Raw genomic sequence first — 21,656 nt, forward strand, 5'->3', positions numbered from 1 at the left:
AGGGAAATGAGGGGGAGGAGAGACGCGTGATCGATGTGCTGTGCTCTCCTGCCCTCAGAAAGGAAGCCGGGGCGGAGGAGGAGACAGACAACCAGGCCAGCCAGCAGGGGGACACCGGACGCTCCTCCCCCTGGCAGCAGCAGCAAGAGCAACAACGGTGAGTTGTGCCCCCTGGCACCTTGGGGGCATACTTAGCACCGTGGGGGCATACCTGCTTCTGGCACTGTGGGAGCATATCTGTATCTGGCACTATTTGGGAATATGTATGTCTGGCACTGCACTATTGGGGGCATGTGTATTATACCCCCATTGTCATTGGCCGCACCCCTTGTAGCATGTGGCTACTCGATTTTGCTGTAAGGTGTGCGCACACAGTACCATCATACTTAGAATGGCACCACAATCGGACGGGCATTGTTTATCAGGCATTTTGTTTCTGGCATAACTGTGGGTATTGGAGGCATTGTGTAACTGGTACTGCTGGTGGCATGTGTGTATATGGCAGAGCGTCTATTCAGATAGTCTGGGGGCATGGCCAGCAGCTATGAGCACTGGCCATACCCCCCCCATAGCGGAAAAAATGGGGGCTATGGCCTCGCAGGAGTACATGATAGTAGGTCCTTCCCCCTAATTTTGGGCAACGTGCCTTCAGCACGCGCATATGTCCCTTCTCTTCTGCCTCCAGTGTTGGAAGGTATGTATGTGGCATATTGGACATTGCAGTGTTTGGCATATTCTTCTAGATCTTTCTGCTGCATTTGACACTGTGGATCACACTCTTCTTTTACAAACACTACACACCCTAGGTCTTAATGATACAGCCATTTCCTGGTTCACATCTTACCTATCTGATCGCTCTTTCAGTGATCGGTTCTCTGACTCTACTTACTCTTCACTACCTCTGTCAGTCGGAGTTCCGCAAGGCTCAGTCTTAGGTCCTCTGCTTTTCTCCATCTATACCTCCTCGCTTGGCAAACTAATCAGCTCTTTCGGATTTCAGTATCACTTATATGCGGATGATACTCAAATCTATCTATCAACCCCAGAGTTGTCACCAGTGGTTTTGGGCCGAGTCTCTGAATGCCTCTCTGCCATCTCATTTTGGATGTCTTTTCGCCAACTCAAACTTAATATTTCCAAAACAGAATTACTTATAAGAACTAACTAACAACTAAGAACAGTTACCATCCTGACAGCTCCATCACTGTTGACAACTCGACAATCTACCCTACCCCACAAGCTCGTTGCTTAGGGGTCATCCTAGACTCTGACCTGTCCTTTGTTCCCCACATTCAATCTGTCTCCAAATCATGTTACATGCATCTAAAAAACATATCCAAAATAGTTGTTACCCAGTTTGTTTAATCACTGTCTACTATTGTAAAGCGCAACGGAATCTGCTGGGCTATATAAGAAACTGTAAATTAACAAATAAATAATATTGTGTCTGGGGCATTGCGGTATGTGGCATAATGTGTCAGGGGAATTAGTGTGTGGCATAATGTGTAAAGGACATTTTTCAATTATTGTGCAGATCTTTTTATTTTAGTATCTCTTTAGGCGGTTTATTTTGTCTTGAGTAGCTCACGCCCCAAAAAAGGTTGGAGTCCACTGATATAGAGCGTACGGGGCATAAGAAACCTTTATCCGCTGTACTAGTACTAAACTCCACAACATGACTTACCAGATATCCAGGCATAAATGCCAAATGTCAATAAATATCAGGAAATGTCTACTGGCTCTGTGTAACTCTCAGGGAATGTCTAAAAAAAGTCATTAAATTGTAGTGTTGTGTTTACCCCACAGGCCATTCATTTTGTGGCACAGCTGATATCGCAAATAGGACATGACTACAAGATCATGCTTATTAGTTGTAAGTAAATATACAGGCATGAATGCCAGATGTCAGTAAACTTCAGGACATGTCTAATGGCTCCCAGTAACCTTCAAGGTATGTTTATCAGCTGTAAATAAACATCAATATGTCAATTAGCCATCACTAAATTTCAAAACATAGCTACCACTACTTAGCAAAAGACCAGGACACGTCTAACAGCAATGGGTAACATATCATGGTAAGCCACTGACTAAACATCCTGGGACCAGGAGAGCCACTTCAGGTCTATCACCACAGTAACATAACAGCGCCCCACATAGGGACGACCGCCAGCATGAAGTGTCTGCATACTGATATTATATATTGCCACGTCAGGCATTATAGGGATACAAATATGCAGCACTAGAGCTAATAACTGAGATTTCTATTAACAATATATCCAGGCGCCAATGTGAGGACCCAAAACAAAGCCAAAGGGTGTGCCAAGATGGCGCCGGAGCACTTCCGCCCGTTACACAACGTCCAGGCCGGAGATCCCTATCAACTTCCGGTAACGTTCCAACTCACAGGGGGAAAGCGCCTCCGCGCATGCGCAAACCCGCGAACAAAGAATCTGCGACTGCGCATGTCTGCCGGAAGTAGAGCCGTTGCCCTGGTGAACAGGAATGCCGCGCAAGCGTCTCAGGGACTGCATCGTGTTTCTATGGTAACCACTGGCTTGTGCAAGATGGAGGGGACCACGGTGCTGCTGTATGGAGAAGCGGAGGGCATGGTGCAGAGTCTGCAGAGCTTCCCCCTGCTTGATACCGGCTCAGGAGGGTGAGATGGCGGGGCCTGGTCAGCCATGCTGCATACAACTCCTCATTCAGTGACTTGGGCACAATTTGGTACTGAGCCCTCTGGTTCCCCAGTGAGCTATAGTTCTGCTTATTGTACACCTGCAGTACCTGCCTTCATTTGTTGGTGTCTAGTGATGTGCATGCAGGTGTGTCACCGTGTGAGCTGCCTGTGCGTGGGGAGCGGTGATCCCTATAGTTAGTGCCCTCTATAGCAAGCTGCCCCTATAGTAAGTCTCCAGTATGCACAATTTACACAATCTCAGTCAATACACACGAAGGGCCTCCATGGTGCATTGGGAAACAGTGTCAGTTTTGTATCTATGCTGTGTTTACCATAGGGATAACTAATCCCTATTATTACTGATACTCGAGATAAGTGCAAGATTGCTGGCACCAATGAATTAATAAAAAAATAAATGAAGTTGTGCACTGCTAATCTGATATATATATATATATAGATAGATAGATAGATACAATAATCCACACAATACTGAGATAATGATCCGATGCTTTAATGACAATGTCCTCCCACTTATACTGACCGGGCGTTTAAGGAGGTGGCGTTCCTCCAGAGGATGTTGTTTGTCACAGTGGGGTGGGTGGGTGGATTGATGTGTCGATTGGAAGTACTGTTTTCCCAGATTTGAATGGTGGTGATTGCAGAAATGTTTGTCTGGAGAGGATGGTCACAGCAGGTTCCAAAGTGAAGTGATCTATTGGAGGATCCTCAAATGGGCGGAGGGTGAACAGTCGGAACTGTAGCTTTCTGGTACGGCTGTAACATGTTTGCGGTCTCCTCCCCAGGTGGTTGAAGCAACACGAGTACATGGAGAAGCTGAACATGCAGGCCATACTCGATGCATCTGCGGGGCAGGAGGAGATCATCAAGGATCTACTGGTCACCTACGGGAAGGTAACACCACTATACCCTCTGCTGAACATTTCCCAGCCGTCTGCAGGGTATTGTAGCTTATAGTAGGTAAAATGTGACACCCTGACTGTATGTCACAGCAAGCCCCATATAAAAAGAATCTATTTGCAAGCAAAGCAAGGTTACCCCGAATAACTCGAAATATAGCAGAAGCCGGGGAATTGTGCCTGATTTAGGGTCTCCAGCACTTACCTCTGCGGATGAGGGGGGCTGCCGCAATGTGGGCCCTCCGCTGACACTGTGCTCATTGCTGCCGCTGCTGATCATGGTCCCAGGCTCCTTGTCCTAGTCCCCACCGTGGCGCCGGAGTATGCACAGTAGCTTCTATGGTACTGCACATGCGCCGACCCCCAGCCTCTATGGGGTGCTTTTACAACAGCCCCCAGAGGCATATTCCGGGTCCTGGGTCCGGCACATGCGCAGTATCGACCTCATTTTTGTATGGACTGCCGATCAGCAGCCCATGTAGAGGCGTCCTGGAGGGAGGGAATACCTCCAAATGGTTCTGCCTTGGATGACTGGCAGGTCGGACTTCCAATAGGAAGTCACTGCCAGTCATGGTGAAGCCAGAGCAGTCTCACAGACTGCATCTGGGTTCATTTAGGCAAGAAACAGTGGTGGATTTTACCTGGGGGGGGGGGGGGGCTGCAGCCCTGAGGCCCATAGGTGAAAACCGCCATTGGTCTCATATTTATACCTTGGTTTTCCTGCATGAAATGTTATGGTGGAAAGCAGGAATTCCCAGGTGAATGTGTAACAAACAAGATCTGAGGGCGCCTCACACAACACCCAACATGAACCCCTGCGCACACACTTCTTCCCCAGAGTCGGATGGCCAATAACATGGGTACATGTGCAGTCACCATACCATGTGCATATGGCTGTCCTCTCATACAGTACAGTGATCCCCTGTGTCTGCTGGTCTTCTATAACCAAGGTTCCCAAACTCCATCCTGTGGTGATACACAGTGCACCTGCTGGGTGACCAGGAAAACATCTGTTATTGATCCTTGAGGCCCTAATTGATAGCAGGGCAAATTTGTTCTCAAACTGGTCAAAACCCTGCTGCACTGCAGGTGGGGCAGATGTAACAGACTGGGTGGGTCAGCACTAACCGCACTGAGCATATCGCAGTGACAGGCTCCTTTTGGTGCTCTGCCCCTGCGTGTGCAGGACGATAACTCCCTGCGATAGGATTGCATATTATAAAGCGATCCTGGGTGGTAATATTATGCCCAGATTGCAACGTAAATGCGATCTGTAGTAAATGGACCCCTTATTGTGTCGGCTGACTGCTGGGAACTACATCTCCCAGCAGCCCTTGTGTCTCCTAGCAGCTCCAGTGACAAGATGGAGGGAAGACCATCAGGAGCACAGGAGACTTGCGTTATGGGAAAACTCTGCAACTATTTTTCCATTACGTTCCCTGGAGGGGTGACTCCTTTTGTTGGCTGACTAGTTGGGTCGGGTAATGCTATGGGCCAGTATAAATGTGTCCCCCAGCTGTGTCCCCTTACCTTCCTGACTAGTGGAGCCTGGTGCTGGTTCTTTAACCCCTTGAAAGGTTTGTCCTGCCCCAGAAAAACCCACCAATCAGGGCAGGTTTTTCCTGCCCCAGAAAAACCCACCACAGAACTTAGGGGCAGCCCCTCCCCTGTCGCCCACCCCTCCCCCCTGTTCTCACCACCTTCCATCGCCTACTGTTGACTTCCCAACCTGGATCGCCGGAGGTTCCCTTGCCACTGTCCCCGGCCACCATTCAAAGCAGTGAAGTGGCGGCAGGTTCAGGGGGACTCGGGCCGCTGAATTGCTGAGTGCTCCCGAGCAGCCCCAGCCCAAACTTTCCCGAGCGGGGCTTGCAATGCCGCCGGTGCCGCTCAATTTTCCAGGAGAGCCCGCTCCTGCAGCGCAGCTCAGCCCGCAAAATTTCCAGGCATACCACCGAAGTGGTTAAAAAACACAACTGTGGTTATAAAATCTAAAAAAAAAAAAATGAGAATGCTGCAAATCTCCCGGCCCGGCAAGTGGCGGCTGGTAATGGCCTATTGCGCATCATGCAATGTAACACCAATGACCTCTGCGCATCCAGTAACTGGCCATGGAGAACTCCTCCTCCTGTCAGCTCTATGTGTGGTACACGTGTTATAATTACATAGTCCAGGACAGGCCAACCTGTGGCTCTCCAGATGTTGTGAAACTACAAATCCCAGCATGCCTTGACACAGTTTTAACACCCCCTTATAGCAAAACTGTGGCAGGGCATGATGGGATTTTTAGTTTCACAACATCTGGAGAGCCACAGGTTGGCCAGGCCTGACATAGTGTATTAATACATACCCTGAGACTTCTGTCCATGGGGTCAATTTACTAACATGGGAGATCTATTGAAGATGGGATGTTGCCCACAGCAACCAATCCGATTCTACTTCTTATTTAGCACCTTCTTCAGGATAATAGATAGCATCTGATTGGTTGCTATTGGCAACATCGCATCTTCATTAGAACTCCCATCTTATTAAATTTCCCCCCATGATTTTACCTCAGACTGTCCATGCGAATACTAATCGCTGATGGGCATACAGTCATCTCTGCAGCATCAGGTACAAACAACAGGAATGTCTATGAGATAGCTGCAGCAGTACCGAGCGATTCTCTGTCAGTGAATACAAGGCCACACTCACCACAGTACACAGAGCCGGGGATATGTGCAAACGGCGCAAATTGCTGCATCTCTCCAGTTGTCACGGTAACTGATTATCTGCAATTATTTGAGTGTAACAAAGTTCAATCAAAAATAGAAGAAGAAAATGCAGATGTATGAGCTAACCTTGTGGTATTAGGAGGCGGGGGGCAGGGCTACCCCCTGCTAACACGAGACTTTACAGTGTCAGCGGGGCCCAGGATTATCATGTGTTAGTGCCCCATCCGCAGCTTTGTGCTCCACAGTCTGCGATATCATTACCTGCATCTTATTCTCTTGTTTCTCAGATTATGACGTTTTCTGGATAATTATACGTAATTTTATTTTAGACTTGAGTTGATTATTATCATTTTGACATAATGTTACCAGCACACGTTTCAAGTGAAGCCAAAACAATTGTATTGAGAGGTTTACAACATAGTCACCAATCAGTAGTACAGCGACTGACACGACAGCCGTTTCAACTGACAATAGTCCAGTTTTCGTGGTGTACTTGTGGAACTACAGGTCCCAGCAAGTCTCCCTTCCATGCTGGTCATTGGAGAGCCACAAGTATCAGCATGCAGGACATTAAAGGGCCCAACTGTAGTCTCACTAGTGAAAATAAAGACAATACACTCACACCCTTAAAGTGCAGCTTAATTACACAGTCGTGCACACTACACTTACACATACATACATCCCCATACCATTCACGTTCCCTTCTCCATTAGAAATCCATAGCCTGTAAAAACATGAACATATTCACCTAATCCAGTGTAGATCGGTCCTCTTTGGTCCATGTAGGGTTCAAAACAAAACGTTGATCGCGATCCAGACGCACATAAGAGAATCCTTGTGTATACACGTGGATTTCCTTTCTCAAATGGCGGGCATCCACATGACATCTGGCACTTGGGGACCTGACAGCCAATCAGGGAATGCCACGTAGTAACACTCTCCCAATTGGCTAAGTGCCCTTGAGCTGTCAATCAAGCGGAGCCCATACACTTCAATGGGGAAAATTTCCCATAGAAGTCTATGAGTCGGAACCGGCGGCTAACTGCAAATGTGTGCGGACGTCATGTTCAACTTCACCATTGGAAAACACGAATCCAGCAAACATTGGTGCTTAGTAAAATACCAGAATAAAAAAAAAAAATACATCCATGTACGTTCATAACGAGACGAGTTTAAACTCGAATGAAACACAAATCTTTGTGAATTTATCTGTACCTGCCTGTTGTCACCAGTGCTCGCTAACCATATCACCCCAACCTCTCCATCCATCTTTACCCGCCTGTGGTTACCAGATCACTGCCCTGTGCCAGGGCTCACTAACCCTCTCACCCCAACCTCTCCATCCATCTGTACCTGCCTGTGGTCCCCAGATCTCTGCGCTGTGCCAGTGATCACTAACCATCTTGCCCAGCCTCTCCATCAATCTGTACCCGCCTGTGGTCGGCAGATCACTGCGCTGTGCCAGTGATCACTAACCATCTTGCCCAGCCTCTCCATCCATCTGTACCCGCCTGTGGTCGGCAAATCATTGCGCTGTGCCAGGGCTCACTAACCATCTCACCCCAACCTCTCCATCCATCTGTACCTGCCTGTGGTCCCCAGATCTCTGCGCTGTGCCAGTGATCACTAACCATCTTGCCCAGCCTCTCCATCCATCTGTACCCGCCTGTGGTCGGCAGATCACTGCGCTGTGCCAGGGCTCACTAACCATCTCACCCAGCCTCTCCATAAGCCTGTACCCGCTTGTGGTCAGCAGATCACTGCACTGTGCCAGTGCTCGCTAACCATCTCGCCCAACCTCTCCATCCATCTGTACCCACCTGTGGTCACCAGATCACTGCCCTGTGCCATGGCTCACTAACCATCTCACCCAGCCTCTCCATCCATCTGTACCTGCCTGTGGTCCCCAGATCTCTGCGCTGTGCCAGTGATCACTAACCCTCTCACCCCAACCTCTCCATCCATCTGTACCTGCCTGTGGTCCCCAGATCTCTGCGCTGTGCCAGTGCTCGCTAACCATCTCGCCCAACCTCTCCATCCATCTGTACCTGCCTGTGGTCCCCAGATCTCTGCGCTGTGCCAGTGCTCGCTAACCATCTCGCCCAACCTCTCCATCCATCTGTACCTGCCTGTGGTCATCGGATCACTGTGCGGTGCTAGTGCTCGCTAACCATATTGCCCCAACCTCTCCATCCGTCTGTAACCGCCTGTGGTCACCAGATCACTGCGCGGTGCCAGTGCTCGCTAACAATGTCATCCTTTCTCTCTTTCCCAGATTCCCACTTTAATCCGTGATTTGATCAGTGTTGAGATCTGGAAGATGAAGGTCTTCCCTGTGTTATGCCAGCTGCAGGATTTCCAACCCAGGAGCACCTTCCCTCTGTACATGGTGGTGAGTGTAGTCAGGAACCTCAGTACACAGCTGTCATGGCGACAGAGATTCTATGTAAATGATTCCTGTTCTCTCATTCCTACAGATACATCATGAAGCCACCATTATTAATCTCCTAGAAACCATCTTCTACCATAAGGTGAGAGTCACAGAACGGGATATGTGGAATAATAGGTTTCCAGGCTCTAGATCTACATAGTATAGGTAGACAATCAAAAAGTAAACTATTAGTTGACATGGTCAATATGTTGACTTGAAAAAAGGTTGACTTGAGTTTTGTTAGGTCGACATGAGTTGTTGTTTTTTTACCCTGACTTTTTCACACTTTACCATCCACGTGGGCATAGAGTTAGATCACTTGGTGCGTCATGATGGTGGGAAGCCGGACTTATCAGCCTGTGACCTCAGTACAGTGTATAGTGTGAGTGCACAGGGCGGTGGTACCTACCAGTGCAGCCTTCCTGCAGGTCCCCAGCCTGCCTCATGTTAGTGGGAAGCCGGACTTATCAGCCTGTGACCTCAGTACAGTGTGTAGTGTGGTATAGTGTGAGTGCACAGGGCGGTGGTACCAGTGCAGCCTTCCTGCAGGTCCCCAGCCTGCCTCATGTTAGTGGGAAGCCGGACTTATCAGCCTGTGACCTCAGTATAGTGTGAGTGCACATGGCGGTGGTACCAGTGCAGCCTTCCTTGCTGTTGATTTCCAGCCTGCATCATGTTGGTGGGAAGACGGACTTATCAGCCTGTGACCCTCCCTTCCAGTGTCTCCCACACTGGGAATATGTGTCCAGCCTGAGTGACTGTCTGTCAGGGTCTTATCTCCCCAGTCCCTGGTGACCTTCTCCAAACTCTGTACTGAGACTGTGCATGATATAGTGTATAGTGCACAGATATAGGGCCTTATTCAGTTTCGGCTGCAGTGCATGTGCACAAAGTTCAATCCCATCCTTAAAGGATTGACAGTGGCAAGTGGCGATGACAGGTTCTGAGGGACAGCTGCACACAGCCATTGCAAACAGAAAGGTGGAGGTGGTGAACAATTTGTGATCACATCGCTGTCTGTCACTTTGAAAGCTGGGTGGCACCTGGTATGTAATACTGAATAATACAACTACAGTTTAATGCCAAAAAATGCAAAATCATGCACTTGGGTCTAAAAAATCCAAAGACTAAAAATAGTATAAATAGCACTATAATGGAAACTACTGAGGAAGAGAGGGATCTAGGTGTCACTATTTCAGGGGACTTAAAGGCAGGTAGGCAATGTAACAAAGCAATGAAGAAGGCAAGTCAGATCCTTGGTTTAATAGGGAGAGGTATCAGCATTAGAAAGAAAGAAGTAATAATGCCACTGTATAGGTCATTGGTACGACCTCATCTAGAGTACTGTGTCATATCTCCAGAAGGATATAAATACATTAGAGACTGTACAAAGAAGGGCAACTAAAATGGTGCATGGCCTACATCACAAAACGTACCAGGAAAGACTAAAAGATCTTAATATGTATAGTTTCGAACAGAGAAGGGAAAGGGGGGACATGATAGAAACTTTCAAGGGTTTTAACAAGGTACAGGTGGGAGACATTCTTCACAGGAAGAGGAGCAGCAGAACAAGAGGACATGGAGTGAAACTAGAGGGAGGAAGATTCAGGGGAAATCTGAGGAAAAATTATTTCACAGAAAGAGTAGTAGATAAGTGGAATAGCCTCCCATCAGAGGTGGTAGAGGCAAATTCAGTAGAGCAATTTAAACATGCTTGGGATAGGCATATTTATATCCTTACAAAGAAATAAGAATCAAATATGGTTTGAGGTAACATGTTTAAAATCGGGGGCGGAGCCGACATCACATGACTTCCCCTTGCACGCCTGCATTATCCCTGACACTCCCAGATAACAGCTGCTCACCGTATAATGATTCCCCAGTGTGCGCAGTCTGTGCATATTAGCAGCTGTAATAGAATCAGGCTGATCGGGGGAGATGAACTAGAAAACGGGTACTTGCGTATCTGTTGGGGTGCCTGTATGTGTTTCTTTAGCCAGCAGCAACCAAAAGAAAGGAGGTGTCAGTCCCTATATAAAGGCATATATAGAAGGTGGAGGTTGCGCTAAATTGATGACAGAGTGAATAGTTACTTTAAAAAAAAAGTTGTGTACATTTATTAATACATAAAGCACAATAAAATGATTGTAAAATAATATTTGATAAAAGGAAGAAAAGGCTGCGTCCAGATTGATTAGGAATATTGGTAACGTCACCTTTTTGAGTGCACAGTCCTTCTTTTTGGGCCCAAAATAATTTTCTCCTGGGTGGATACTGTAGTGTCCCTTTCAAATGCTACCTCCAAGTATATGGTGGGGGTGGCGTACCTCCCAACTGCTGGAATATCTGAAGCGATGTGGGGTCCACTTGATCTCAAAGGCAGATTTAAAGAGGCGGCTTTCCTCCAATATGATGTGCCGTGCCTGAGTGGAGTTGGGATCGGGGTGATGCTGACAACGTCCCGTCTGTGATGGAAGAGCACTCTAGGTGGTTTGCAGGTGTTGTCTGGAATAGCAGCTTATAAAGGTGAGAGGGCAGTGTGCCTGGTCCGACGCGTTTCACTGCTATCAGCAGCTCTTTCAAGGTAATCTTGTTTGGCATATGGTATGGTATAAATACCCTTAGTAATTAGGGATGTCGCACACCTGTACATATTCAATTATCTATTCAATAAACAAAATTTGCAATGTAAATACTTTTTTAAGAGCAGGATACAAACCTTTATCTTTTGTGCATGTTCACAGTGAAAAACGCGTATTTAAAACACATTAAAAGTACCAATTTGTTTATCATTCGGCAGCCGTCGTCACCTGACTTCCGGCTGCGTACATCCAGTTTCGTGTGGATGCATGGCGCATATGAGCTGCATGGCGCTACTTCCTGGTGCCCATGCAGGGTATTAAACATCATTGTAAAATAGCACTACTCTACGGCGGGAGCTTATTATCATTTTGTTATCCCTGACACCAGACAATGGCCAATTATAACCCCCAAATGCCAGCTTCCTGTCAGTCAACTCGGGTTAGGCTGCGAGATGTGGGTGTTAGGTTTAGGTAGGGGGATACAGGCAGGGGGATACAATCTACATTGTTGAGCTGGTAGCACATAAAGCTCAGGAGCGCAGGGCACATGGTACCAGTGATATATTGCACATGGTGCCAGTGATATATCGCACATGGTACCAGTGATATATCGCACATGGTACCAGTGATATATCGCACATGGTACCAGTGATATATCGCACATGGTGCCAGTGATATATCGCACATGGTGCCAGTGATATATTGCACATGGTACCAGTGATATATTGCACATGGTACCAGTGATATATCGCACATGGTACCAGTGATATATCGCACATGGTGCCAGCGATATATATCGCACTTGATACCAGCGATAATAATCCTTGTTGGCTGAAGAATGTGAAACGATGAAGCCGTTCCTGCGTTATATTATTGTACTTGGTAACGTTCCCTCTCTGGATAATATAATCCTCCTGGTTTATAAACCCCAGAAATAGAATCTGTCCCACAGAGGCCTTTATTATATACACAATCCTGATTTATTTCCTGACCGCAGGGACTGTGTTGTCCATCTCCTGTGTCTGGATTCCAGCTCCTCACCGTGCCCCTAAATGTTCCCGTCCGTTATCTCACACTATAAAATCCTTAATTCATCATTTCTTTCTAAATAGAATATGCAACACAATTGGTGCAAGATAGGTGCTGTAACCATAGCAACGACAACTAGATGTCTCCCATCATATCTGTAACTCTGATAGTTACACCATTTCCCTTTCACTTCCTGCAATGGAAGGAGACAGATTCAGCAGACATTCTAGTATCTTAAAAACAATGTTTGTGCCAATGTGGCATCTTGGCAGGAATGTATTTATATAGTAATTGAATGTATTTAAGACATGGCTATTTGATCTAAATGACTGTGCAGAACTACAAGCCTCAGCATGGATAGCCTGGTTTTATATTGGTCACCTGTCTCTTTTGTGTAATAGGATGTCTGCGAGTCGTCAGAGGACCTGGCCCTGGACCTCACAGATTACTGTCACCGTAAACTGATCGCGTTGGTGTCGCGAAGCTCTGCTGGGATTCCAGGCCAGCACAGAATGCTTCCCGGTGCTGCCAGCGAGGCTTCTTCTTTAGAGGTACAGGAGTATCTGGGGGAGGGAGGGGTATGTAAGTGATTGGATGGTGTTACCTCTTGTACAGCACAAATATACCTGGAGATCTTCTGCTTTATTTATCCCAAACTACGAACTTGTGATACGTCCCTTTGTCTCCCTGAATCCCACTCACCCAAACTAGATTGTTATCTCACACGGACAGGAAACGTTAGCCTGCATATACCTCCATAGAGACCCCCATGACCCCAGTATTCTCCCATCCGCAGGAGTTACAGCAACAATCCGAGGCCTTGGAGTTTGATATCGCAGTGAAGTGTTTATCGGTCTTACGTTACATCACTGACCACACGGACAGGTAAGTGACCGGGCAATGCAAGGTGGTAGGGCTGCAGGTATCTCTGTGAGTCTGACACTTATTCTACATATACAGCCTCCCGCTCAGTGTGGCCACGCGGCTGCTGAATACCCATAATCTGCCCTGTGTCCTGGTGGAACTGCTGCAGAATTGCCCCTGGAGTCGCCGAGTCAAAGGTAAGAACCGCCCCAGCAAGTGCACTATGTTCTGCCTTGGTCCACAGTATATACATGTTATTCTATAACACTTGTTACACTGCACCAATGCCAATAACACAGCATCTAACATCTGGGAGACTTGGGGGTACATTTACTGAAGAGGTGATGTTGCCCTTAGCAACCAATCCTATCTATAATTTGTCTATTGCATCTTAAAAAATGATAGACAACCTGATTGGTTGCTATGGGCAATATCATGTTATCATTTTTGGAATCTTTATTATATTTACCCGTAATGTTTTCTGAATGAGCATGTAACATTGTCCACCGCACCCGAAACCCTTATTCCTCCGGCCTGCAGGTCAGCTTCAGAAGTACGAGAGCGGCCACTGGGTACCGGTTCCGGCTGAGGACCAGCAGAAGATGACTAAGCTGGATGGTCAGGTCTGGATTGCACTCTACAATCTTCTGCTGAGGCCGGAGTGTCAGCAAAAATACAACATTAACAACTTCATTAAAGGGCAACTTGTGAAGGTAACGTGTCCCCTATAGACGCACGTGGCATCCGTATACACCAGACGCTGTGCCCATGTTATACTGCCAGTGGTAACATATTGTCTTGGTATTTATCACCGGTTAATGAAACCTGTCATTTCAGCTGCGGTCTTTTCTCACGGAAGTCCTTGTGGACCAACTTCCAAATTTGGTGGAACTGCAGCGTTTTCTGAGCCATCTGTCTGTGAGCGAACCGGCGCCGCCTCAGAAGGGGCTCATTCTGGAGCAGGTACTTGCTGTCAGTGTTGTGATTATAACCAAGCTCAACAATTTTTTTTAATCTAGGAGCCAGGATGAAAGTGTAGAAGCCAGAAAACTAAAAATAGGGACAGCGCCCAAAATTGACACTGTAATGCCTATTACACATGTGACACACCCATTACATATTATACCACATTCCATAATGCCCATTACATGTTATGTCACACACCATAATGCCCATTACACAATATGCCACACGCCATAATACCTATTGCATATTATACCACACTCCACAATCCCCATCACATAGAACACCTGCCGTAATGGCCATTACGCGTTACACCAAACCCCCTAATGCCCATTACACATTATGCCACATACTGTAATGCCCATTACATATAATACCACACACCGTAATGCCTATTACATATTATGCCACATAAGTGCTACTTACCTACATGCTCGTTGCTATGGGTTTCATGCTTGATGCCAGAGGTTTCATTGGATGCTGCCATTATCGCAAGCCATCACTCTACTCGCGGAGATCTACCTCCTGGCAAAGCTGGTCGCCAGGAAGCAGAATATGGTTACTGGCCCCCCCGGTTTTGTCGAGCCCTGGGTTTATTATCACTCCCCAAAAGCTTAGTACATCTACCTCCTCAATAGAAAGAGGATTATATACAGGTAACAGCAGATGAAGCAGACAGGGGAGAGTCCATCTCCTGAGGAACATATACGTAGAGAGAAGTCCTTATATTCCGGGTGATATCACGGATGACTGAGCCGTACTATGAGTCACCTGAGATGAATAGGCCCAAGGAACGGCTCCCACTCAGACACCCCTTCCCCTCTCGCCCCACCTGGCAGGTTCCGGAGGTCTGGGACGCCATCATTAGGGATAATTCTGGGAAATGGAAGGCGATTGCCAAGCACCAGGTGAAGAACGCCTTCTCTCCCAGTGAGGAAGACCTGCATCAGCAGGCACAGAGGTCAGTCACACGCAGATTACTGCCCGCTATATAGTCCACATGCCCAAACCTGTGCTAACCAGATACCTGGCTCTGCCAACAGGTGGGCTCAGACCTACAACATGGATGTCATGGAGACACTAGTGCCGGATAAGCCCAAGTGTAGCTGGTGTGGGGCAGAAGCCAGCAAGCGCTGCTCTCGGTGTCAGAGTGAGTGGTACTGCAACAGGTGAGTGTGAGAGGTGAACGGAGCTCAGGTACACGGGGGGGGGGGGGGGGTGTTTGGGCTTTAGGTTGTATAAGTAGCTTTAATGACCTATAAGATGCAGCACAAGTTCCTACTACACAGGTGTACTGATAAAGTGCACGGTGATAACGCACCAGCCAATAACTCCTAACTGTCATTTTTTAAAGATAGATGATTGTCTGGTGAGTTATCACCTATCACTTTATCACTTTACCAGGCTTAATACATCTGCTCCTCAGTCCTCATTGGCTTTTTCCGGATGCCCATTTAGAGTTGGGTGGGAACAGAGGCTGCAGCCAATGATATCATCAGAATGCTCTGAGCAGCTCAAAGTATTACAGTATTCAGTCTTCTGAATGTCTGTGGTGTTAGTAAGGTTGAGCCTGCATCTTACAGGGGCAATGACATAATGTGATTGAGGCAACAGGAAGCCACAGACTGAGAGTTATATAGTGGGAGGAGCAGGGTCCCCAGCAGCACAGAGTATATCAGGAGATGAGGGATGTGTCAGTGAGGACAGGGCTGCATGTGACAGGGGCAATGGCATGATGTGAGGAGGGGAATGGGGCAGCAGGAAGCCACAGACTGAGAGTTATATAGTGGGAGGAGCAGGGTCTCCAGCGGCACAGAGTATATCAGGAGATGAGGGATGTGTCAGTGAGGACAGGCTGCATGTGACAGGAGCAGTGACATGATGTGAGGAGGGGAATGGGTGTAGCAGGGAGCTACAGACTGAGAGTTTTATAGTGGGAGCAGCAGGATCCCCAGCAGCACAGAGTATATCAGGAGATGAGTAATAGTCAGTGAGGATAGGGCTGCATGCGACAGAGGCATCCACCTTCAATGTGTTCCATGTCTTTTCCTCAGACAATGCCAAGTGCAGCACTGGGAAAAGCATAAGAAGTCCTGTGACCTGGTCAGTGATGCTATGAAGAAAGTGAAAGACGAGAGTAAAAAGGAAAATGTGCTCTTCTGACGTCTCCCGGGAAAGCGCTGACACTATCGGGCTGCTCCGATCAGTGGGTGTACCGGTGCTGTACTATGTAGGGAGCCCTAGTCCTCCGATCAGTGGGTGTACCGGTGCTGTACTATGTAGGGAGCCCTAGTCCTCTGATCAGTGGGTGTACCGGTGCTGTACTATGTAGGGAGCCCTAGTCCTCTGATCAGTGGGTGTACCGGTGCTGTACTATGTAGGGAGACCTAGTCCTCCGATCAGTGGGTGTATCGGTGCTGTACTATGTAGGGAGCCCTAGTCCTCTGATCAGTGGGTGTACCGGTGCTGTACTATGTAGGGAGCCCTAGTCCTCTGATCAGTGGGTGTGCCGGTGCTGTACTATGTAGGGTGACCTGGGACTCTGATCAGTGGGTGTACCGGTGCTGTACTATGTAGGGGGACCTGGGACTCTGATCAGTGGGTGTACCGGTTCTGTACTATGTAGGGGGACCTGGGACACTGATCAGTGGGTATACCAGTGCTGTACTATGTAGGGAGACCTGGGACTCTGATCAGTGGGTGTACCAGTGCTGTACTATGTAGGGGGACCTGGGACTCTGATCAGTGGGTGTACCAGTGCTGTACTATGTAGGGGGACCTGGGACTCTGATCAGTGGGTATACCAGTGCTGTACTATGTAGGGTGACCTGGGCCTCTGATCAGTGGGTGTACCAGTGCTGTACTATGTAGGGAGACTTGGGCCTCTGATCAGTGGGTGTACCGGTGCTGTACTATGTAAGGGGACCTGGGACTCTGATCAGTGGGTGTACCGGTGCTGTACTATGTAGGGTGACTTGGGCCTCTGATCGGTGGGTGTACCAGTACTGTACTATGTAGGGAGACCTGGGCCTCTGATCAGTGGGTATACCAGTGCTGTACTATGTAGGGGGACCTGGGCCTCTGATCAGTGGGTGTACCAGTGCTGTACTATGTAGGGGGACCTGGGCCTCTGATCAGTGGGTATACCAGTGCTGTACTATGTAGGGGGACCTGGGCCTCTGATCAGTGGGTATACCAGTGCTGTACTATGTAGGGGGACCTGGGCCTCTGATCAGTGGGTGTACCAGTGCTGTACTATGTAGGGGGACCTGGGCCTCTGATCAGTGGGTATACCAGTGCTGTACTATGTAGGGGGACCTGGGCCTCTGATCAGTGGGTATACCGGTTCTGTACTATGTAGGGGGACCTGGGCCTCTGATCAGTGGGTGTACCAGTGCTGTACTATGTAGGGGGACCTGGGCCTCTGATCAGTGGGTATACCGGTTCTGTACTATGTAGGGGGACCTGGGACTCGGATCAGTGGATGTACTAGTGCTGTACTATGTAAGGGGACCTGGGACTCGGATCAGTATTAGTACATTAGTAATTATTAGTCTCTGTCACTATAACATCTGCTCATACTGGGGAGCCCTGGTCCTGGGTGGGGAAGACTTGGTTCTTGTGTTGGATGTTTTTTTCTGTTACATAAATGACATTATTTACGAACAACAGTTGAATTTTTTTACTTCTGTTCTTGTGACATTTGATATTAATTTGCTGCCTGTATAATACTGTATATACTCTATATTGCAATATGTAAGTATATGCGTATAGGTAACGTAACTATTAGTGTCGTCTAATGCTGTGAGTATCTGGGTGCCGTCATACACATGCCCACTGCTCTAGCTGCCATCACTGGTACTGAGACTGGCACACACCTCACGCTGGGTACTGAAGATCCATCTGCGTCTGTAAGCCTCAGACATGCCCAGACGTGGGGTTACATTCCCACAGCATTCCACTACTGCTGGTCCTCTCGCCTATGTCCAATAAGTCAGAGAAACACTGGTGCATAGATTATAGCAGGAATAAATACAATAAGCAGCTTGGAATGAGGCTCAGGGACTGTACGCAGGCGGGTGTTAGCGTTCCTGTGTTGTATGCACGGATGGCGTACGCCTTCATACATGTGCTTGTTATACAATGGACAACATTATTGGTCGCATTGTACCAGCCATGCCTGCAGGATGTAGACGATCTGTCAGTGATGTACACACATCACAGTGTAGCAGTAGTGATGATAAACTCACGCAGGCGCTGACTCTGCATGACCTGTTACAGCACAGACTGGCGCTGACTCTGCATGACCTGTTACAGCACAGACTGGCGCTGACTCTGCATGACCTGTTACAGCACAGACTGGTGCTGACTCTGCATGACCTGTTACAGCGCAGTCTGGCGCTGACTCTGCATGACCTGTTACAGCACAGACTGGCGCTGACTCTGCATGACCTGTTACAGCACAGACTGGCACTGACTCTGCATGACTTGTTACAGCACAGACTGGCGCTGACTCTGCATGACCTGTTACAGGCACAGACTGGCACTGACTCTGCATGACCTGTTACAGGCACAGACTGGCACTGACTCTGCATGACCTGTTACAAGCACAGACTGGCACTGACTCTGCATGACCTGTTACAGCAGAGACTGGCACTGACCCTGCATGACCTGTTACAGCAGAGACTGGCACTGACCCTGCATGACCTGTTACAGCACAGACTGGCGCTGACTCTGCATGAAGTGTTACAGCACAGACTGGCACTGACTCTGCATGACCTGTTACAGCGCAGACTGGCGCTGACTCTGCATGACCTGTTACAGGCACAGACTGGCGCTGACTCTGCATGACCTGTTACAGGCACAGACTGGCGCTGACTCTGCATGACCTGTTACAGGCACAGACTGGCGCTGACTCTGCATGACCTGTTACAGGCACAGACTGGCGCTGACTCTGCATGACCTGTTACAGGCACAGACTGGCGCTGACTCTGCATGACCTGTTACAGCACAGACTGGCGCTGACTCTGCATGACCTGTTACAGCACAGACTGGCGCTGACTCTGCATGACCTGTTACAGGCACAGACTGGCGCTGACTCTGCATGACCTGTTACAGCGCAGACTGGCACTGACTCTGCATGACCTGTTACAGCGCAGACTGGCGCTGACTTTGCATGACCATTAAACTGGCAAATACAGAAAGTAATAATGGGCTATCAGAGGTTCCAAGCCTGGTATTTCTTCCCCACGTGCTGGGCACTGACGGTATAATTTCCACACTGCAAAGCACAATATAATAACAGAGGGGAGAGCTGCAATTAGCCCAGAAGTAACATTCGTACATTCCTTACAGGAACCGATTTCCTCACTCCAGATTAAAGAGTAGAGGGAGGTGCGGGATTAGGGAGTGCATGAAGCCAAGCACTTGGTCCCGGAGGCTACAGGACCCATGCTGACAAGCACAGGGGCCCCTACTGTTCCCTGGGGTGTGCGCACAGGAGTAGAAACAAGGCTGGAACCCTGGAGGGGCAACTTTACCACCCCAGTGGTCTAAGTATAATAAAGGAAAGAAAAAATGCGCAGGTCTAGTTGAAAAATAGTCAGAATCTGCTGCTGTTTTAACAAGGGAGTACTCCACCTCTTGAAATAAACCAGAAAGAAAGAAAGAAAACAGCGCTAATTCTGAAAAATATTTAAAATATTTTTACTGTTGAATAATAAATCAATTCACCCAAATATCCGGCCGGTACATTCAAAAACATACAATAAATTAATGACAACTATTCACAGTATCTAACTTTATGAGCTAATGGATAAGCTGAATTAATTGGTTAATGCTGTAGCTTCATTCGTAGAATGAAGAGTAATTGAAATGAAATAACCAGTCCATTAGCTCTCTCACAGCTTAGTAGCTCAGATGTTAGTAGAATGCTTAGTTATTTGCAGAATGATAGTCAAATGGCAAAGTGGATATAGGTTTTGTAATTGAGCTCCTGGGCCAGATTCTCTAAGCTTCAAAAGTGATAAAATGGAGAGTGATAAAATGGAGAGTGATAAACAGCCAGCCAATCAGCTCCTGTCTGACATTTTTCAAACACAGTCTGTGACATGGCAGGTAGGAGCTGATTGGCTGCCTGCTTAACACTCTCCTTTTTATCACTTTTGAAGCTTAGAGAATCTGGCCCCCTGTGAGCTCTGACTCGCCAACCTCCCAGCTGCAAATGCTTGTTGTCGTCTGACCGCGGTATCCCGGCTGCTGGTTCTCAACCAAAGATGCGCAGCCCTTCAGGGTTCCTCCATGGGACAGCAAGCGGGCGGCAGTGTGGTCGGCAAGTGTGTGAACGAATTCCTTTAACGCGTTTCTCCACCTTCTAAATCAGCGGCTTCCTCAGAAAGATGTACTAAGGGGTTAAGAAAAATAAATATGATAAGTAGAAAATAATCTTGAATAACAGGTTTCTCATTCACGTTGTTTGATCTAGGTACTTTTGTGCCATATAAATAATTATTATTTTTATTTTATAATCCCCGTTCTCCATCACATTATAATCAATAAGGGCCTGATTCAGCGTTGATTGCATAAGGAAAATCTTTCTCATATGGACAGAACCATGGGCCTAATTCAGAACTAATCGCTGCTGTGCAAATTTGCACCTGGGGATGGTAACCGGGATGGTAACCGGCACCTGGGGCTGGTAACCGGCTGTTTAATAGGAGTGGCAGAAAAATGCAGGCGTGCTGAAGCATGTTAGAGGAGGTCTGTGATGTCAGCTATAGCCTTGATTAGTCTGATGTCATCGCAGCCGCTAAATAAGTCCCTGGCATCTCCTAACTTGTGATCAGTGGTGACCAATGGACAAATCAATCAATGGTGAACGTCTAACCAAAGGTTTCGGACATATTCGCCTGATGGCATTTACCTGGCTACTGCTAATGCACACAGCAGCTACCAGTTCTGGATCGGGTCCCATGCTGCAGTGCAGGTGGGGTAGATGTAACATGTGCAGAGTTAAGGCCCCCATACATTAGGCCAACTAATTATGCTGACCGCTCCCCATGGGGGTGGGAAGCTGTGCCAAGTTGTGCATGCGATTTATCACATGCAGTTCCCGGAGGAGCTGCAGACGGCGGACACCGGCAGGGGGACCAGGGATGGGGGGATGGCAGTGGGGGGGTGTGCCGACTATTGGAGAGCCAAGCAGAGGGAGGAGGTGCAGGGTGCTGGGCAGGGGAGGAAGCCGCTAGTATCAGCACTGGAGCAGGGAACCGGGAAGAAGGGGAGGGTCAGGCATGCCTGGGCGTTATTAGGGAGCGTCTGTGACATCAGCGCAGGCGTGCTCAGTGTTATCAGGGAGGGTCTGTGACGTCACCGTAGGTGTGCCCGGGCATTATCAGGGAGGGTCTATGTTGTCAGTGCAGGCGTGCCCAGGCGTTATCAGGGAGGGTCTGTGACGTCAGCGTGGGTGTGCCCGGGCGC

The 21,656-nt window shown here is 48.1% G+C and overlaps 1 protein-coding gene across 1 annotated transcript; it reads left to right on the top strand.

Annotated features, from left to right (window-relative positions):
• The first annotated feature begins 2,471 nt into the window (after positions 1–2,471).
• Positions 2,472–17,910, top strand: ZMYND10 (zinc finger MYND-type containing 10). Its single transcript, XM_083155820.1, has 12 exons — positions 2,472–2,656; positions 3,481–3,589; positions 8,584–8,700; positions 8,786–8,839; positions 12,752–12,901; positions 13,147–13,235; positions 13,311–13,411; positions 13,755–13,927; positions 14,052–14,177; positions 15,017–15,138; positions 15,221–15,346; positions 16,232–17,910. The coding sequence occupies exons 1-12, from the start codon at positions 2,541–2,543 to the stop codon at positions 16,338–16,340; spliced, it is 1,392 nt and encodes a 463-aa protein (XP_083011946.1). The 5' UTR covers positions 2,472–2,540; the 3' UTR covers positions 16,341–17,910.
• The last annotated feature ends 3,746 nt before the right edge of the window (positions 17,911–21,656 follow it).

The sequence above is a fragment of the Crinia signifera genome, chromosome 8 (genome assembly GCF_055691185.1).
Source record: "Crinia signifera chromosome 8, ASM5569118v1, whole genome shotgun sequence".
In the NCBI taxonomy this organism is placed as follows: Eukaryota; Metazoa; Chordata; class Amphibia; order Anura; family Myobatrachidae; genus Crinia; species Crinia signifera.